The sequence below is a fragment of the Glandiceps talaboti genome, chromosome 6 (genome assembly GCF_964340395.1).
Source record: "Glandiceps talaboti chromosome 6, keGlaTala1.1, whole genome shotgun sequence".
Taxonomy (NCBI): Eukaryota; Metazoa; Hemichordata; class Enteropneusta; family Spengelidae; genus Glandiceps; species Glandiceps talaboti.
In genome coordinates this window covers 11,898,868-11,920,205 of record NC_135554.1, presented here as the reverse complement: position 1 = coordinate 11,920,205, position 21,338 = coordinate 11,898,868, and the positions used below count along the sequence as shown (strand labels likewise).

The 21,338-nt window shown below is 34.8% G+C and overlaps 1 protein-coding gene across 1 annotated transcript in view; it reads right to left on the bottom strand.

Moving 5' to 3' along the window:
* LOC144436842 (cubilin-like) overlaps nucleotides 1–21,114 on the bottom strand; it is a 54,785-nt gene extending 33,671 nt beyond the window's left edge. The window contains exons 1-26 of the mRNA XM_078125701.1: nucleotides 20,910–21,114; nucleotides 20,140–20,354; nucleotides 19,443–19,569; nucleotides 18,278–18,646; nucleotides 17,662–17,881; nucleotides 16,854–17,038; nucleotides 16,393–16,557; nucleotides 15,767–15,952; nucleotides 15,093–15,319; nucleotides 13,853–13,973; nucleotides 13,097–13,279; nucleotides 12,050–12,250; nucleotides 10,847–11,146; nucleotides 10,429–10,553; nucleotides 9,655–9,922; nucleotides 8,722–9,123; nucleotides 7,844–8,209; nucleotides 7,091–7,302; nucleotides 6,853–6,951; nucleotides 6,085–6,211; nucleotides 5,281–5,646; nucleotides 3,965–4,387; nucleotides 3,404–3,562; nucleotides 2,724–2,918; nucleotides 1,989–2,203; nucleotides 877–1,000 (exon numbers count right to left, since the gene is read on the bottom strand). Of these exons, the coding sequence (XP_077981827.1) occupies nucleotides 877–1,000; nucleotides 1,989–2,203; nucleotides 2,724–2,918; nucleotides 3,404–3,562; nucleotides 3,965–4,387; nucleotides 5,281–5,646; nucleotides 6,085–6,211; nucleotides 6,853–6,951; nucleotides 7,091–7,302; nucleotides 7,844–8,209; nucleotides 8,722–9,123; nucleotides 9,655–9,922; nucleotides 10,429–10,553; nucleotides 10,847–11,146; nucleotides 12,050–12,250; nucleotides 13,097–13,279; nucleotides 13,853–13,973; nucleotides 15,093–15,319; nucleotides 15,767–15,952; nucleotides 16,393–16,557; nucleotides 16,854–17,038; nucleotides 17,662–17,881; nucleotides 18,278–18,646; nucleotides 19,443–19,569; nucleotides 20,140–20,354; nucleotides 20,910–21,114 (5,785 nt within the window). The remainder of the gene's footprint in view (nucleotides 1–876; nucleotides 1,001–1,988; nucleotides 2,204–2,723; nucleotides 2,919–3,403; nucleotides 3,563–3,964; nucleotides 4,388–5,280; nucleotides 5,647–6,084; nucleotides 6,212–6,852; nucleotides 6,952–7,090; nucleotides 7,303–7,843; nucleotides 8,210–8,721; nucleotides 9,124–9,654; nucleotides 9,923–10,428; nucleotides 10,554–10,846; nucleotides 11,147–12,049; nucleotides 12,251–13,096; nucleotides 13,280–13,852; nucleotides 13,974–15,092; nucleotides 15,320–15,766; nucleotides 15,953–16,392; nucleotides 16,558–16,853; nucleotides 17,039–17,661; nucleotides 17,882–18,277; nucleotides 18,647–19,442; nucleotides 19,570–20,139; nucleotides 20,355–20,909) is intronic.
* Nucleotides 21,115–21,338: the final 224 nt, after the last annotated feature.

Sequence of the window (21,338 nt, the reverse complement as noted above, 5' to 3'; positions counted from 1 at the left end):
TATTTAACAATCCTCTGTAGTGTTTTTTTTTTTTACATATGTTTTTGTTTGAATGTATGTTTTAATGTGGTATCATGTATAAACAGTTTTGTATGTTGTATTGTTTGTTATTCATTGGAGTGGGAGTTTGTCATAAAAAGTTTGATTACTGCGACCTCTGAAAAAAACACCAGGCTGAGAACATTTGCTTGAATGAAGTAAGCCAGGAAAGACTTAATCATATCGTGCCCTATTGATATCTAGCAAATTGAATAAATCTTTGACAAAACTAGTAGCTCTTTCAAAGGTGTTTACACATGGATGTCAAGGCAGTATACATACATATACAGAGTCAGTGACCAGTTGAGAAGTGACTCATCTTGTCAGAATGATAATGAATGTTTCATATAAATGTTTGGTGTAGTTTTTGATAGTCAACTGTTGATGAAACAGCACTAAGTTACAACCATTGAGGTTTTAAGCAATAATATCATTAAACGTAAAATATAATTTAAAAAAAAAAAATGTTGATTTGTTATGTAGCGCTGTCCCACTCTGTGCTCAAAGTGCTTTACAGTTATTACTCCTGGCACAGATCTATAACAGCACATCAGACCATTATACTTCCTCAACTCCCTGGTGAGCATACAATCCATTACAGCTTCTATAAGTGCATAGGATTAAAACATTCACATTGCAACATCTTTCCCACCAGGTCCCCAATTATACAGCTGGGTGGACTGAGGCACAGTTGTGGTTCAAATCTTACCCAAGGACTTTAGCCATTCAGAAACAAATGGCAGCAACAGGGGTTGATCATGAACCTGCAACCTGCAGATTCCAAGCCGACCACTCTAACCATCATGACTTCAAGAAATGAAATGCAATAATACTTACAGTCGGAATCAAATGTAATACGAAAGCCTGTCATGGCTCTGGTCCAATCAGTCTTGAATCGTAATGATAACTGGTTACTCTCTGTGATATATTCTGTGCCTTGTGGTATAACTCCAGTTAATTCCTTGTAAGGAAAAGCAAACAAACGTCACAAAATCTGAAAGCACTGACAGGATTTAATCTTGACCATATCCTTTCAATCATTATCTGCCTGGAAATAGTTTAATTTCTTCTTCTTTTTTTAGTATTATTTAACCTTGAAATGACTTTTGACAGTCTCTCGACCTTTCACATTCAAAATTTCATGGTCTTACAGTGGCCATATGGATGAGGATTATGTATTGATTTTGGATTTTTTAATTTATACAACAATTTTACGTAAAATTACAAACATTTTACACATTTCTGTTTTAGCTTTGTGCAATGTAACAAATTACAAATACAGACTTGTTCTTTGTTGTTTCACATTGAATTTTCAAGAAGGACACCATGATACAATTGTTTTATAAATTAAAAATCCACATAAATAACCAATCTTCATCCACATGGCCATCTTAATAATATTGTATGATTGTAACATTTCAAATTCGATACACCAGTCTGAAAGTAGTCAATTTTATGACACGTCACGGAAACTGTGTATCAGTGTATCGGTACATATCATAATTATACAACTTCAGACATCAGACCGAGGACAAACTGTTACAAACAGGGAAAGTAAAGAACTGAATTGGATTAATAATACTTGGCACAACATGTACAGAACTAATTCCATAATTTGAAAAGAACAGTTTTAAGGCCACTTTACATAATAGTTCATGTTCACAAACAAATTTCCCATTTCTCATGGCATTTCAGGTACACATAAAGAGGCCATAAAACTGTTCTTATCAAACCACAGTGTGTAATACAAGTCTCTACTGTTCCAACGTGCTAAAGCCAATTGTTATTAATCCAATTCATTTGATGTTTACTTTCACTGTTTGTAACAGGTTCCGTTCATCCAGTCTGGTGTCTTCAGTGTAATTGATACTACAATAAGGCCATCACTTCAGATCCATATACATTGTGTATATACTGACTCACTACAAAATAACATCATTGCAGTATACCTGATAGTACTCTGGATTAGGTATATCAGCTTCAGTTACATACAACTTGTCGTATCCAAACTCCACATTAAAATCTTGTACTGTGAGTTTGATAATTGAGGCATCTTGTAGCACTATAGTCCATAGACAATCCGCATTGTGAGCATATAGGTTAGGGTAGTACGGTGACACTATTTCACCTGGGGTAGTTGTGAAATGAGTGCTGTTACACACATCTGTGAAAAAAACCAAGACGATTCAATAATTAGAATGAATATTAGACTTATTTTGTTAACTAATATGTACCGATATATGTATAAAACAAGTAAGAATATTAGCAAGTAGTTTACAATCCATAACATCAAAGTAAAGAATTTTCTGTATGTATCACAATCATTTATAACATCCGTATTAAGTGTAAAAGTATACCGTTTCATTTGCTAAATACAAACCAAAGTAAAGAGTTTTCTGTATGTACCACAATCGTTTACAGCATCCATATCAAGTGTAAAAGTATTACTCTTTTATTTGCTAATTAACTGAATTAGAATGGCCATATGCTAGGCTTGTAAATAAACCAATTGAAACAGTATACTTCTATACTTGATATGAATGCTATAAACGAGTGTAGCACATAGAGAAAGTGCTTTCGTTCAGTGTTACTTGTTGTATAAGAATTGTAAACGTGTAAGTACAACTTGGTATACAACTTACAAGCAACTAATATAAGACATTGTAAAATATTTCTTATCTTACCATCATAGAATTGAATCTGGAATCCTTCTTGTCGTATTGTCCTATCAGAAGTGAAAGTAAGCCATACAGAATTACTTGAGGTATAATGTGCATCAACAGGGTCATTCAAAGCATCTCCCGATACATGTAACACTCGAGTTGATAAATCTGCTGAATAGGAACCAGTACCGAGGTCCATCCAATCAAACCATTCCTCTGTAGAAAGTTAGAAATAAAACACATTAAAATGTGTACCAATCTGATTAAAATTAACCTTTATTACAATAAATTGATTAAAAATGTAGACAACACTTTTTACCAATTCTTTATTTAATTGATATCGGAAATGATCACTGTGAAGGGGTGATCTGATGAAAAAAAAAAAAAACCCTGAATGAATGGCTCTTGGTTCATACTCAGTAATAATGAAGATTTCTACTGTCAGAGTAAAAAAATTTCTTGGAAGCAAATCCAAAATTTTACAATGGACCCATTGTAGTACACCCCTGATAATGCTGATGAGATGTCAACAACAATGTGGGATTCACTTGCATAAATTGTTTTGATTTTATGAGTAGAAATTTTCATTACTATACCGGGTATATAAAACATACAATACAAAACCAATACCATTATCCTTTTCTCTGTATAACACCAAATTCTCAAAAACACAAACCCGAATTCCAAATATCTCACCCTACCTGTATTGAAATCTAGTACATTAAATCTGATATTCAGTCCACTTTCTGTTGTCACAAACCACTGACAGAATATATTATTCTCATAGCCAGTTCCACTGTAGTCTGGTGTTTCTATGGTTACACTGCCACCAGCTGGTATACTCACATGTTCAATACAATCTATAGTAGACAAAATACAGATGCAGGAAAGTTAGAAAGTTTTCTTTATTCCATAATTGTAAGTACTGGAGTAACTGTCACATTCTCATTCGGTTTTGCTAAGTGTTGCAAGTGACAAAACATTGGAAGTTCCAAAATAAATACATTTCAAGATCATGCAATTCTTGGCTATCCCACAACTCTTGTATAGTCCGCAGTCACAGAAGTCTACTGTGAGTACAATTAAACCAATGTCCATTCAATAGCTTATATCAAAATGTCACAACAATGGTTTTAGTTTGTGTAATATATTTGTCCAAGACATCAATTGCCAGAGTAGTAATGTAAAGGCAGATTTATTAACCACCAATGGCTGTTTAAGATAACGCTGATCAAATGATGAATTCACTGTGGAATACATACCTTCATCCATTTTAAGCTGAATGAAAAATCCTCGCTCTGTAACAGAATGATCAGTCACAAATTTGAACCAAACGCGTTCAGTTTCTGATGAGAATGCTGTTGATGGCCAGGTACCAGATCGCCGGCGAACTAACGAGTATCGCACATCTGGATCGTTGCCATTACCATACTCTAAGTAATCTACAAGCCTTTCAGTTTTAAAGTCGATGATTGAGACCCTAATTCTGCTGCCATGGGTGGTGTTTACGATCCATTCGCATGATAGGTCATTAGGGTAGTCGTTATACGGATAGCCAGGTGATGTCAGGTTATATACATCATCAGATGTGAGTTCAATGAATCCACCACATGATTCTGGAGGTGGTGTAGATGTGGTTGTTGTAGTAATGGCAATGGGAGCTGGTTTGGGTGGACTGGTCTCAACTGTGAAAATGTACAGAACAGTACAATATCAGAAAATGATACGTTTGACCATAACCTGTCATCAAATATCATTGTAGTTCCATCTGACTGTATACCCCGAGGGTAGATTATTATGAAAGCCTAATATTGAAATGATTGACATTTTTCATTCCTTTGTAATCACAAATATAATATTGTATATAGTATAACCAATTACAGCAAAAATGATGTAGGCTTGGTGTTTCACTCATGCAACATGACATGTATTACACACCCTCAGACAACTTCTAATGCAAAAAGAAACAATTACGTAGGTGCTGCGCACAGTGGGGGATGTAGAAATAGTAAAGTTTGAATTTTGATTATCAGTTAGAAAATAAATATTTGCAGCCATGAAAATAATCAAGTTCATGTGTAATGTTTTCAATAGAAGCCTGTTTTTACTGCACTGTGAAAGAATGTCAATGCTTATTTTAGAGTCAAAATATGTCAGATCTTTGTGTCAAAAATGTCATCTCCTATGAGTGAAACACTAAGCCTACATCATTTTAGTTTTATTATATCATGCTTACGGTGCTTTCTAAAAATAAACTTTCTGCGAATAAAATGTCCTGACAGAAAAATTATTATGATAAAGTATCCTATACATCCTATGTTATCTGGGATTTCAAAGTTGTCCTTAAATTAAATTTAAAATTTGAATGAGAGACGGAAAAAGACAGATTTGAGATTTTAAAGATGAGTAAGATACAGAAACAGACATTTGGGACTTTAAAGTTGTCCATAGGATTAGAACACAAGACATAAAAAAAAAATTATACAATCACACAACGTCTTTAAGAATTCCTCTTGTTTTGATTCACACAGCAAAAATAAACACTGAGATTCATCACAGGAAAAGATGTCAGACTTACTTTCATATTCTTCAATTTCCAGTAGGAATCCTCTGAATACTACACTATCATCAGTATAGAATGTAATCCATAGAGACGGCGAATTGACGAGTAACTGTGTTGGTAAATAGTCACCAGAAGTATGTCTTATCCTAGTAGATGCATCACTGTTATCCAGACCATAGCCTATATCTACCCAATCATGGAATCTCTCAGTCTGGAAGTCCCTGTAGTTGACAATCATTGGTAGGCCAGATTCACTGACTATGTTCCATTCACATCGATGGTTGTTGTAGTATGATGTGGGATAGTTTGCTGACTGGATGCTTAGAGTACCATTCTCTTTCAAAGTGATGTTACCGCTACAATCCTTGGAACCCAGTACATCTGAAGTTACAAGACAAAAGAGATAATAATCAGTGTTACATTTTAGTACTTTCTCTTTCTTTTCTTTTTTATTTGTATGGGCTGCTGGCCTGAAATAAAGAATAATAATAATGATAATAATAACTAGTTGTAAGTTTGAACATACATAAAGAGTAACTACCACTAGTACCAATGCATTAACTGTTATACTTTGTCATCATGATCATTTGAGAAACTGAACGCATGTAAATCTGTCAACATTACTGTACATGTATAATGTGTTTTATAGACATGAAGTCATTTCAACTCTTCAACAGATAAATCAACATGAAACTGAAATTCATCATCTGCATCATACAACATCCGATCCAACCCTTTAAAACAATGAGCAAAGTAGATTTTAAAAAGTGAAAAACTTGGCAAAAAGCTCTCCTATAACAATGAAGGTGAATGACTTACAATCTTCATATTCACTGTATGTTAAATCAAAACCTGGTCCATCCAGTGTAGTGTCACTGATAAATTGTAGCCACACTTGACCACTGTTTACCACAGTATCTTTAGGCAGCTCTGACCCTGTCAGGTCCTGTAATTACAATGTAAATATAATGTGTTGACGGAATGCATTATATGTATGGGACATAGAGAGGGTATAACTACAACACTCTGAAAGTGCTAACAGTTAGTAACACATTAATGTTGATCAATTTGAAAGTCTGCAACAAGTGAGTATAAAAAATAGATTGAACTTCAACTAGCTGTGTGCCTCAGTGGGGTTTTTACAAGAAGTTTGTGATAAGATTTGTTGAAAGTTACACCCTCCCCCATATTTTCCTTGCAAATGGGCACACTAATTACTGTTATAAAACAAGTATTTCAACACAATTAGCCTATATTGTTGATAGAGATCTGTACAACAAGTACCACTGAAGTAAAGCACTTTTTCTATATGCTACACTCATAAATAGCATTCATATCAAGTATAAAAGTATACTGTTTCAATGTGTTTATTTACAAGCTTAGCATGTAGCCTTTCTGCTGATGTCACAGTGGTCAATAGGTAAATGAAACAGTATACTTTTACACTTGATACGGATGCTATAAACTATTATCGTATATACCCAAAATGCTTTACTTTGGTGTTATGGGTTGTAAATTGTGTAAGTATTACATTGAAAAATATTGAACAAGGGAAGCTTTTGCTTTGATAATTTGATCTAGTATTACATTGAGGCAGGCTCTCAGACTCAAAGATTCAAAGTCACCAGCACTGTTTTCAACACTTTCCACAATACAGGTGGACAACTCCCATAACTTCAGCCAAGTCTTTGAGTGTGAAAGAAATGTGAATGTACAGAGTTACTAGCAGTCTAAGAAAATTCTTTTGGTCATTCTTAATTACAAATTTCAAAATGTCCCGCCCCATTTCTGAATGTATTTTTTTTTTAATACAAAGCCTACTTACAAAGGTGTATCCTATATTTGGAGTTAGACCTTCTCCAATATACAGATGATCAAAACCTTCCTCCGTACCAAACACATCAAAGACAATTTGAACAGCATCAGCATTGATATCAATGGTCCATGTACATAGACTGCCATGTGGGTATGGATGTGGGTAGACAGGTGAATAGATGGTACCGACTTCAGCTGTAAAATGTCCTCCACATACAGGTACTAAAAAGACAGAATTGTCAAATTTGAAATTTCACTGTTTTCACCTTAAAAATAAATAAATTGCTGACTGTTGTGTAGAAACATGTAAAGTAACGTTCACAGGAATACTCCTACAGTGAATGTATTGATCGGGGATTTTTAAATAAAGTGTACTTCATATTGTATGTTTTTTTTGATATTTTTTTTTAAATTTTGAACAAACACTTTTCCAAAAGAAAAATAATTGTTTGTTGTTTTTGTATGGATAAATGTTAATTAATGGTAGTTTGTGAACATATCCCATTTCCTTTAGACAATAATAACTAGACCATGGTAAAATTAAGCAGATTCACTTATATACATACATCTCTATTTTAAAGTGTAGACTATTACCATAGAGAATCATTGAAAATGTTTTTACACAGGATACTGGGATATTGCTACACATTAGTCTATCATGATGCTACTTTAGAAATCACAAAACTAAGACTCAAAACTTTGTAATCACAGAACTAAGACTCTGATTTTATTACAATCACACACATTCAATACAGTGACTTACCAACAATGAAGGTGATATTAAATCCAGACAATGGAACTGAGCCATCACTTGTAAACAGTGTCCATACTTGATCTGTGTCTGTGCTATAGGATCCTTGCACTGTAGTTCCAGTTAGTCTATACAGTAGAGATGAGAAGTCATCTTCTCTTGATCCTTCACCAATCTCTAACCAGTCAAAGTTAGCTTCTAGATCAAAACTGTTGATTTTCACAAGCACATGGTATCCTGGGGTAGGCTGGTCCTCTATAGACACTGTCCATTTGCAGTGATCATTACTATTGTAATGGTCAGGATGGTTTGGTGTGGTGATAGTCTCTGAAGCGCCCTCAACCGAAGGAAGTGTGATATGGTAGCCACACTCTTCTTCTGATTTGAGGAATGAGAGAAAGGAAGTTAATTTCTTTTTGTTCCAGCTTGACACCAACAAAATTTAGTGTCACATGAACAATGTTTTGTCTCAGTTTGAATGTATTGTAAATTCCATAACAAGCACTGTATTTCACATTTCCAAACCTAAGTGGAAGCCATCATCCCTCCTTTTTTTTACTCAACTTTACACACAAAAATGTAGACTATTGCACTGTCCTATTACCATCAATGTTTACACTGGTTAGGGAAAATAGCCTACGAGTTTGTTCTAGGATTAGCTGTGCATTAAACTAATGCAAAGTTGATAAATGCTGATAAGACAGTGATATGATAGGAAAAAGAAACGATAGTTATGATGGTAATATTTAAAACCTTATTTAAAATGTATAGAGAAAAACAAGAAAATGATATTAGAAATCTTGGAAATCATGAAAAAAAAGAAGCTGCTTATCCCACCTGGGTCCTGGGAAAAAGACAAGAAGATAAAGAATCTTCTAACACTACCATACCTGGTTCTTTCATCTCACTGACAAGTAGATAGAAGCCTTGATAAGTGATAGAGTAGTCTGTGATGAAAGTCATCCAAATCTTATCACCAGCTGCATAGAACGGATCAGGTGAAAGGTCACCAGACAGACGCACTGCGCTGGTAGTCAAATCCTTGAAGTTGAATCCGTTACCAATTTCCAACCAGTCGTGGCAGTATTCCGTGTAGAAAGACAGGAATGTGACATTGACTCTAGCTCCAGACTCCGTATTGATGTACCAAAGGCACTCTAAGTCATTATCATAGTTTGCAGGATAGTTGGGAGATGCCACTTCTTGGACTTCACCCTCTGAGATAGTTATATTTCCACCACATAGATCTATAGGTGCAGGCTCTGTTGGTACTGGCTTTTCGGTTGGTGGATCTGAAAAAGGAAAATTTTATATGTATGAATTTGTTTTATGGTATGTTGTTTGTATGCGCAAAATAATGTGTAAGAAAACAGCTATTGCTTAAAACAGGTTGTTGTAAACTTGCATGCAAGAGCTGCGAAGAACATTCACTTATAAAATAGTGATAACTGAAGCCCTACAAACACACTTTATTAATGGACTGGTGGTGACTAATTCATTTGAAGTACATAGATCTATATATTATGTACTCCTTTCAAATGATTCAATTGTACAGCATAACATGATGATCACTGAATCCCAAGATGTGTGTGCATGTAGTGTGGAATGCTGATGACTGAAGCCTGCTAAGTACATTTTATAACTCAATCAGATTATTTTAGAAAGCTAGTCACTTTTTTACTCCAGTATTTTGTTGTTGATCATGTGCCCATTGCAGAGATGTAGAGAAACTTCATCTTTTCAAAGATACCAGTATTGCATGTTCAAATACAAATATGATGATTCCTTTAAAAAAGTAAAAATGAATGATTCTGTTATTTTACCTGTGAATATTTCTTCAATATCCAAGACAAATCCTTTGAATGTTCTTGAGTGGTCAGTAGAGAATGATATCCAGATTTCATGACTTGATGATGTCCAGAATCTCCATGGACGCAGGAAACCAGAAATTTGATGGACACGAGTATCGGTGTCATTTGGTTTGCTACCTTCACCAATATCTAACCAATCATAACGATGTTCTGTACGCAAGTCTCGTAGATGTACCAATAAGGCATTTCCAGACATAGCACTGACTTTCCATTCACAGTACTATGAAAAAAGAGTAGACAAACATTCCAATATTATTAACCCCTTTCTACCATGGGGGTATTAAAAAAAACCGCCTTTATTCATTTGGGGGTATGCGAAAAAAAGCTACATTTAGGAAACCAGGAATAATCACTCCCTTGGATTTAATTCTATGGAAAAAGACTAGGGACTAATTCTAGTTTTCTAGAACAAATTCAATACCCATAAGTTCATTTTTTTCACTTTTTTAAATAAAATGCTAAAGTGAACAATAGCTCATAAGAAATGACCAGTTCATGCACAGATATAAGCAGCAAAGCACTATACATTGTATATTAAGTAAATTCCATGAGCCAAAGCACTGGTTCACCACTATCTTTCTCATATCCCTAAACATGTTTAATAAAATGAGCAAATACATGCATGTCTTTCCATCATACCAGTAAGTGACTGTTAATTAATATGTAATGGCATTTTTTTCAAAGATAATTAAAAAAAAAGGATCCAACGAAGCCAGGCTTACTAACCTCATCATTATTGTAATTGCCAGGATAATTAGGTGATGTAATGCGTAGGTAAGTACCATTCTTAGCAATGTATTCACCACCACATGGCTTCTGGGCAGGAGGAGTTGGTGCTGGACGTTTCACAACTGTAAACAGGAAATCAAGATACAGACAGGTTACCATCAAGTATTGTCATGTTTGGAGACAAAGTAATGAATTAGAAACAAGTAACCAAGGTAAAACAAGTAAATACACATGAATAAATTCAACATGATTTGAATGAAAACTGTGATATGGCCTGAGTAAAATACAGATTCCATCAAGGCGATGACTGCATAAAAATTATAAAAATTACTGTGGATTCCATCAGCACCATTTCTTTTTCTATAAATCTACCCAATCAGAAGTTGTCTAATATACTGATTTCAATTTTCAATACCTTCATGTGTTTGTACAGGGTTGCCTGGTACATAGTCCAGAGAATCACTTCGCAACTGAGCAGCTACATAGATCATATACCACGTAGAACTCTGTAGGTTTATCAACGTGGTTTCACTAGTTGTTCCACCATCTACATACACTATAAAGGCACCCTCAGCCCAATCAAGTCGATGGTATTTGACTCTATAGCCTATGACATCACAGTTGATATCAGATATATCCCATGTGACATGAATACTGGATGGTGACAGTGCTTCTCCTTCTACGTTGTCTACATTCATGTCTTCTTTAGTATGATCTAGTAAAACAAAAACAGAGAACATCAAGCAAGAAAATACAGAAAAACTACAGAAAAAAAAAAAAAAAAACAGTATTCTCTCTACGTAGCCTATTACATATACACTTACTGTAATCATTGTTTCTGTTTTGTGATGACGTGACTCTAATAAACATACTACTACTATCACGTCATCATATTTGACCTCATTATTTTGGTTGAAGTAAAGTATGAATCTATTGGCAACCTTTTTCGGACTGAGAACGTTTTATGTTTTAAAAGTTTTATTAATCCAATCATATTTGGAAAACATCCTTCTGTTCTATTCAGCAAAAATTAAATTTACCTGAGATAAAGATAATTTCAGAAAAATAAAGATGGGTTAATGTTTACTGTTTTTGTTGTGAAAAGTCGGGAATATAGACATTTCATCCAAACATCACATTCGTTTAAAGTTCACACTTTCAAAGTAACTATATTTTACTGTGCCATACAAAGTACTGAGTTACAGTTAAAAGTAAAATATTCATAAAACTCTGCTAGATGGCTAAATCTTTGCTCCAAGATTTCTATTTAGTTACCCATATCATTGAAAGGGGAACCCACTCCAGGAAATAAAGGCATACATTTTATGAACTTTGGGTTCTGGAGAATCATGTCATGGTCTTTGTTATGGGCCACATTGCCTCATGGGAGTCAAGAGAAATGTTTATGCAATGGTTGAACAATGAATATTCATGACTCGTAGACTCTATTAGTTGCCTTCAGTGAAAATGTCATGAATATTCATTATTCAACCATCTCAACCAGAGCCTTAAAGTTCATGACAATGTCTATATTTCATATAGTGGTGTTCCCCTTTATTGACATGTACAAATGTACTATACAATGTATGTGTAAATGTTACTGTAAAACACAACTTACTTTTGCGTATGATTTCACAGACAAAGGCGTATTTGAGATTACAGTCCTGGTCAGCCCACTGATCACCGAGAGTAGTTATAGCACAGTCTTCATTAGGACCATTAGTTGGTTGTCCTCCAGCCCAGTTAGATAACTGCCACTCATTAGAATAGGAACAATCTGTCCACCTCCATACACTTTCCTCAGCTCTGTCATTGTAACCTGTACATGTACAATACAAATGCAATACAAATGACTGTTTTGTGTAAGTAAAGACAAACAACCCACAAAGAAGCATCAGTGCATTCACTTGTTTGTGGTTAACCATAGACCCTCCACCAACGTTGGTGTGTCTATGGGTTAAACAGGAATGAGACAATGTTTATGCAAAGACAGACAATGCAATTAGCTGTTGGTACTGCATAAACAGTACAGGAGCCCAAATCCCATGACTCTGTTTACTGATAGAACACTACACATTATAACACTGAGTACGACTGTTACCATTACATTATAGCTTCTACAGATATAAACAAATTTATAAAAGCATTGCATAAACCTATATCAAGAAGCACCTGCTGCTGTTTTCATATCAGTTGTATTGTTCTTTTTACCCAATTTTGTCTTTGCAGCTCACTGCAGTCAAGCAAACGCACTGATAGTGTTTCGAGGGTTGTAAGAATTGCCTTGTTATTCATGAAATTTGGGTGTTTTGGGACATTACATACCAGCGGAACTACAAAGTTGGTCTTACAATGCTCATATATAGGTACTTGCCATAACTGCAAATTCATCCAACAACTCAAACAGGCAATTATACATTCAATCAAAGTTTAATGGAAGGTACTATATGTACATGGTATATCAAAAAGCCAAAACAGTGAAAAAATATCCAAATATTGACAAATCTGATCATTTTATTTAGAAATTAGAGAGATACTTACTTGAGTTTAATAGAACAAAACAGCACTTTATTAAGAATTTAGATAAAAACTTATGTCTTTCTTGGCTGTACTTACATGTAGATTAACTTAGCGTAAACATTAATTGAAGAAAAAAGTTTCTCACCAATCCAAAATACTGAATCGAACATATTGCCTCTGATGTAGTCCAGTTCATCCTCTGTTTCTATGACAACCAATTCACCATCAACTTGTTGTTGGCAGTCATCTCTGGCATCATCCCACGTTGAGTTAGTAGGTACAAATTTATAACAATGTCCACCATGTCCAAACTCATAGTCATCAGGACCTAAAAATAAGAAAGAGAACATACAGTAGAAATGATGGTGGCTTGGTGTTTAACTCATAGGACATGTTTTTGACACAAAGTTACAATTCAATTCTAGACTTACAATATAAACAGTGACACAACACAGAGACACACTATAAAAGTGACAAGCAAGGATAATTGTAAATTGCAGTTTAATCATCATGAGATCAAAAGATTATTTGTTACTGTCAGTAGTTAAATATTATGTGACAGTTTATATACATCTAAGCAATTAATTCTTGATACATGTATGGTAATCCTCAAAATGCAAAACAATAGGTAAGGTTTGGAAATAGACTGATTTTTATGCTTTCCCTGTATTATTTATATAATATTGTCTTTTGTTTTGTTTTTCTTAAAACTCTTAAAACTCTTCAACATATTTCCCATTTAAAAAGCTACATACACTCGTTCATCCATTTGTTTGTTTGTTTGTTTGTTGGTTCATTCATTCCTGTTTGTTCGTTCATTCTTTAATCTGAATTTTGGTGCATTTTTGTGATTGAGGAGTAGCCAATGATAATTACTGAGTATAATGTTTTGTCGACTTACATTCAACCTCATAAGAGATGTCAAAGCCTCTCTTGGCAATTGTAAAATCACTCTGGAATCTCAACCATGCTGTAGGAGCCCTTATTTCTATCTCATCTGGAAGATCGCTACCAGTCAATGTCTGAAAATAATAATATATTTGAAATCATTCACGTGTTCCCAATGCCTGCATGGTATTAAAGTGACGAACATTTTGAAAGTTCTGTAGCTGCTTACTGGTCTTTCAAAGTCAACTTTTGAGTTATGTGAACAAATATTTTGAATCCATACAATATGGAAAAAGTGAAACCAAAATTAGTAACACTGATAATAGTATCATTAATCACTTGTAAACATAGACAGTGACAAATTTTTTAAATACATATATCACCTATCTTGAATGTTATCTGTTTTCTAGAAAAAGAAATTCTTTATGATTGTTATCACATCTTTTACTATTTCCATGCCCACATGTATATGCTCCACTCCACTAATCAGTCACTCACTACAAATAATTTTTTACTGTGGCCGTTCTTTTTCTATGAGGCTACATAAATTTTACTAAAAACATTGGGATTTAAATGAACATACATAAACAAATGAACAGAAATAGCAATAATTTGAAATGTTTCAACACTGTATGCTAACTCTAAGGAGATGGTAGCCATTTCCCTTTCGCAGTTGCAGTCTTACAGCTTGTGATTAACATTCAAACTTATTTTTCTGTCTTAATAAAGTACTTACCTTGTGGAAATATACAATGTACATTTGCACTCTAAAGTTACCTAATGGATATTTTCCGCACTAGAAAATTTTTGTGATTTTACAGTTTTCATTTAGTTCTTAAAGCCTAGTAATTTTTACTAATTTTAATACCAGACTGGTACATTGTGTTCATGTACAAGGAGGCATTTTAGTCACTAATTACTTTTGCGTGTTTTGTTTTCAAGCGAAATAAGCGAAAGTTGGTCTTTAAAATAAAATTCCAGGTTTTACAGAATTAGCTGTGTTTAGTCTTCAGAAACAGAATAGTCAGGAGCAATACTGCAAAGGCAGTCAGATGAACAACTCAAACATTTGGAAGTACTTTTTTGCTTAGCCGTGTGCTCCCCATGGGACATTGTGGCTGCGACCGACCAAACCACAAAATGGAAGTGGCCACAAGTTTCATAAAGTGAGCACACCATCAGGGACAAAACATTTTGAAATAGCACGATTAAAAGTCACTTTGAAAGTTTTTGTCAATTACGCTGGAACTTACCCATTCAGGTTCATTATCAGGGTCATCACCAATACCAATCAGTAAGTTATCATATCGGTCTTCAAGTTCAAAGTCATTGAATACTAATGAGATCTGAGCACTAAAGTGGTGGTCATCACTGACATGGATAATCCATATACAGTTTGAATTGTGAGGATAGTTAGCAGGATACATAGGAGATTGGATAGTTCCTGAACTTTCAGTCAATGTCTCCGTTAAACAGCCATCTGATAAACACAATACAATCAAGGTATCAGATATGTCCATTCACTTGCCTACCCAATAATGCTGTTATATTTTCAAAGTATAATCATTTGGCTGTTGCTAAGGGCATGGTCATAATTGCTAGGGCCAGTTGAGCCAATATGTGACCAATCGAAAGCTGAGAGCTGTCGCCTGTAAACTGTTAATCTTTGTTCGCTACATAATAGATGGCACGGCTTGCAATGTGATCACAGAGAATACATCCATACATCTGGGGAGAATGTATAAAAAAAGGCTTGAATCTTTTACTAGTTATGTTTGAACATCAGAAAAAAATTATATCTTAAAATCATTTGAGTGGAATAGATTTCAGAATCATGCATTGTATTACACACTCAGGTAACATTTCTGACAATGACACGACCGTCGTTTACCAAAATGATCACAGTTGTAATATTTGGCTAACTCACCATCATAGAGTTCAATCTGGAAGCCACTGTCAACTATGTTCCAATCACTGGTGAAAGTCATCCATACTTGATCTGATGACATGGTGGTATATTCTGTTAACTGTGTTCCTGACATGTGTAGTAATCTAGATGATAGATCTATCACATTTAAACCAGTACCAATGTCTACCCAGTCATAGTGAAGCTCTGTTTAAACAAAAATACAAAACACTATTTATATAAAACAACATCATGATATATTGAACAAGTGCTCAAATAAAGCCAGGCAATAAATGTTTTACAGTATATTGATTGATCGATCGATTGATTGATTGATTGATTACATTCCCAGGCACATCTTCTTTCCATACATTGTAGACAAAGCTAATCACCAAAAAGGCTCCTGTGCGTGTGCTACACAACTAGTGCCCTATGGAAAATATAATATGACTAGTACATGCTCTATGTAAATTGCGGTCACTATGGGTCACTAATTCATCCCATGTGACATGATCTTAGCCAATCACTGAAGGCTGTACAAAAATGATGTGTTATAAACTTGAATAGATACCATTTAAGTTCTCATATGGTTAAAACACGATAACATCAACTCAAGCTGACCTAAAAACTAGAATTGTTGACAATACCTGTTTCAAAGTCACGAATGGAGACACGTATATTTGATCCTTGGTCTGCTGTGATGGCCCACTGACAGTACATATTGTTGTCATAGGGACCAGTAGAATAGTATGGTGACTCTACAGTCACATGTCCACCAGATGGTATGGTTAGATTCTGACTTCCCTCACACCCTGTGAAGTATTGAAAGCACACATAATACATATACATGTAATGCAGCACGGACAAAATTGCCTAATGGTATCGAATTTTTAGCAAGTGAACGTATTGACATGCTTAATATTCTATGTCTGTAACAGTACCCCCAATGATTTCAACTTATTACGGTAGTATACTTCTTATCGATAAAATAGACCTCTATATTGACATTCGCAATTTTTCAGTGAATACATTACTAGTTCTCTCATCAGAAAACCTATTACCCAAGTTGCATGTTTAATTAATTAATTAAGCAGTACTGTACACCTACCAACTTCTTCCTGCAATGTGATATGGAATCCAGCATATGAGATACTTTCATCCGTTACAAATCTCAACCAGATTTCATTGGTCTGTGTGGTGTATGGATAAGGTAGTCTTGTTCCTGTGTGTTTCTTATGACGAGTCCTTCTCACTGTCCAGTCTAGACCATCACCAATCTCTAAGTAATCAAACCTGGATGAAAACAGAGAAGAAACCGACATTGTGTAAATCATTATGGGGCCTTAGAAATGATTGATAACGAAGCCAACTTCAATTGAAGACATTTCATCTTTTTGCGTGGTCCAAGACTATATTATTACTACATCATACATGTATGTTTTACCAACCTGATGAATGTCTTTAAGGATGTACATGTCATCATGCCTTCCTGTTACTAGTTTTTAGAATGAAGTTTTAAATTTAAAATGTATAATATAGATTACTTTGCTTGAATTGGACTTCCTTATCTGATGATGTTGGAAACAATTCTATTTACATGAACTTTCATTGAAACACTGGAAACTGAATGTTATGCAACAATATTAGAGTCACTATGTATGTGTATATTGTGTGTCTACATTGAGGAAATATTTTTTGAATGTTACAATGAGAAACAATTAATATCTCTTGTCATTTATAGATGCCTTACATGCAAACTTAATTTTGCAAAGAAAAATTGACAAGACATCTAATATCCTGATTGCTTAACTGTTTATTTGATTCCCACACAGGCAAATAAAATGTACAATGTGCTTAAAGCAATATCATCATAATTGAGAAGTGATCTGAAGTTCACAATAGTCTGTATCACCTACCGTCTTTCAGTATGGAAGTCATTATATACAACTCGTATTCTTCTACCAGTGGTAGAATTAACAGTCCAGTCACAGGCTACATCATTGGAGTAGTCGTCTGGGTAATTTGGGGACATGACATCAATAGAACCATCTGCTGGTACCACTAGATGACCACCACATATAACAGGTTCTGGTGTTGTTACTACTGGTTCACTAGGTTTAGGCACACTAGAATCAGCTGAGATGAGAAATAAATAGTAAAGTTAAATTAACAACGATTGCAAGTATATGTGTTTTGTGGTAAACATTGGCAGTCATCTATGGGAAGACCATATCTCTTGTGGTCCATGAATGGGGTAGGCATATATTAAATGGACTGTACATGTGTTCAAGATTGCTAACAACAGAGGGTAGGTAGTGACAACTGATCAGTCAAAGCAAATATTGAAATAAAAATTCAACTCAAATCAAATCAAATCAATGGCCTCTGAACATATTTGACAAATGGTTGTTTGGCAGAGCCATAGAAAAGTATGTATCCCATGTAATCCTTATTAAGATAATGCAATGACCTGGTGAGATTAAAACACAGCTAAGCGTCTGAATTAAGTTAGAAAATTGGGATTAGACTTACTGTCATTCACAGCAAGTAATTGAACCATAAACCCTCTATAGACCACTGTATCATCTGTACTGAAAGTCATCCATAAATGCCTTCCATTTGACAGTAACGGTGTTGGTAAAGTGTCACCAGAATGATGAACTAAACGAGTAGACATGTCACTGTGGTCCATTCCATCACCTAAATCGACCCAATCAAATCCACTCTCTGTGATGAAATCCCTGAAGTAGGCTGAAATCAGCATTCCAACATCAGCAGTGAAATTCCACACACAGTGTTCATTGTTGTAGTAACTTTGTGGATAATTAGGGGACTGTATGTACAGAATGGAGTCATACTTTACATGGTAGTCACCTCCACATGGTTTGGCTGGTAGTAACTCTGTCAAATTGAAACAGACAGTAACCGTTTGATTATGTATGGATTATTTTGATAACTTGCAATTACAATAAAATTAATAGTAGCTATCTACATGTACAATGAATACATTCAAGTTGAGATTTAGTACGGTAGTTAGAATGAAAAATGTCAATTATTGTTGACAAGCTAGAAACATCTAACATAGACTTGGTGAAGTCTCTGGGATCTTTCATTCTTTGCTAGAATATTTTTTTTTCCCAGTGTGTTCTTTTGTGTGAAATAATGATCTGAGTGAGTGATTGTGAAAGAGTCAGATATTAAAATGCGTAGAACCCTTGGGAGACTACTAGTAACTGGGAAGAAAAAGTGAGATGAGGACATTTTCTTTATAAAACCAAAAAATGATTAACAAACTCAAAATATTTGAAGAATATGTTAAAAAAATATCCTCACGGACTGGTGGCAGTATACATCTAATACATGAACAATGTACTAAACATGTCAAATGTGATAACAGTCTATCACAGATAAAGCCACCATGACATTGTTATGACAGATACCTTGTGTAATTAAATCTTTGGATAAATCCTGCACATCAAATTATCTCAGGTACTAATTTTATATGATAACCCATTATCCTCATAGAAAAAGGAAAGTCTAAAGAAAAAATGGCAATCTTATACATCAGAGTACTAAATAAGTCTTATTATTTTATTTATAGCTAACTATTGTCCTCTCAAGGTAAAACCCTTTTAAATTACTAATATTCAATTTTAATAGCTCCCAAAACTGTATCCTGTTCATTGTTTATTCCTACCTTCACTGTATTCTTCAAAGTCCAGACTAAATCCGGCACCATCTCCAGAGAGGTCAGAGGTGAAATGAATCCAGGCCATGTGACTGTCAATAATGATGTCTTTGGGTTTGTCACCACCTGTCAACTCCTATGTATCAATGGAATTAAGAACACAAATTATTGACTTTGTACTCTTAAATAGTCTTGTTGGATCAAGATTAAATATAACATTTTGGTGAGAAAAACTGATGTGTTGTAGAGAGGTTGGAAAGGTTGGTCCTTATAAATTCACTCACAATTAGGCTGTTAGATAATCTAGCTGCTAGACCCTTGGGCAGTTTTTCTAACCTTAAAAGCAACAGGAGATTGAATAACTGGCACTGACAAGGGTCTGCACACCAAAGGTAGTCATTCTGCAGGGGTTTTTGTTTTGGTAATCTTCTCAGTAGAGATCTAGGTCTTACTATAAGATTAGCTGTTAGTGACATTGAACATTTCTCCAAAGCTATGGGGGTATGGATTTGAAGGGCAGTTTGCCTATTTGATGTTCCTGCACACAGCAAGAACATCAAATTGTCTTTGAAATCAATATGTCCATTACAGATGTCCCCCTCACTATAACAGTTCCTTTCAATAATTTGTTTGAAACATGACACTATACTCAGTCTAGTGCTGAGTTTGTTGGGTTAAACATATCATACTAAAAGTTAATACTTACAGCTACAGTGTCAACACCAACAGTGTCTGTACCACCAATCAATACAAAGTCATAGTTTTCCTCTAGATCAAAGTCACTGAATGATATCTTGATAGTCTTAGAGGCAGATACTTGTATAGTCCAGACACAGTTACTATTGTGTGGATAGTAGTTAGGATAGTGTGGTGATGACACTTGTCCTGATGTTGCCACTATGGTACCACCACATGGATCAACTAAAAACACAATAAATATATTTGGTGATTAGATGTTTATTCTTTGTTTTTATGATAGTTGGCAATAAAAGAAAGACAATTTTTGATAAATTACAGGAGGAAAGATTTGCCACGGTGCTAAATTCCCTCATGTGACTTGCCATTTTTTACAAGCATGCATACATCTACAACTTCAAAGTGCAAAATAAATAATTCTAGAGTTGGGATGCAGAAGCAGTCAAGTAATCATGTTGATTAGCAGTTGGGAAGTAAACAACTGAATACATTAAAATCATCAAGTCCATGGGTAATCTTTTCAGCAGAAGCCTGTATAAAGAATAGCAAATTATGAATATCACTTTTCAATGCGATTAGGTAAAGGATACTGCTGTCTGTGGTATCTCTGTTATTGTTACTCTGGAGTTGAAATCTGTCTATGTTTACGTAAAAAAACACTGTCACAATGTCTCATAAGTGAAATGTCGAGGCAACTTCAATATCCCTGTAGTAATTTTCACACCTCCAATAATATATCTGGTCTGAGTTAGAAGATTCCAAGTAATTCTTCGTACTGACCTGCTCGTAATCTGATAGAGAATCCCTCAGCAGTGACAGAATTATCAGTGGTCCATAGGAACCATGCTTGATCCTTTGGTGTTGTGTAAGAACCAGTTACTTCAGAGCCACTGAATCTATAGAGTAGGGTAGCGTAGTCCATCACCGTAGTACCCTGACCAACCTCTAGCCAATCATAGTTCAACTCAGTATCAAACTCATCCATAATAATCAGTATCTCTTGGTCAGTGTTAGCAGTACTAGCTGTCCATTTACAGAAGTCATGGTGATTATAGTGATCAGGGTAGTTTGGTGATTGTAGTTCAGCTTCACCATCTTCTGGGATATCAAAATGGCCTCCACATGGTGGTTCTGAAACAAGAAAACAATACAAGACAATACAGAATAATTTTTTGATCAACTATCAACACAGTCACCTCCCAACATATT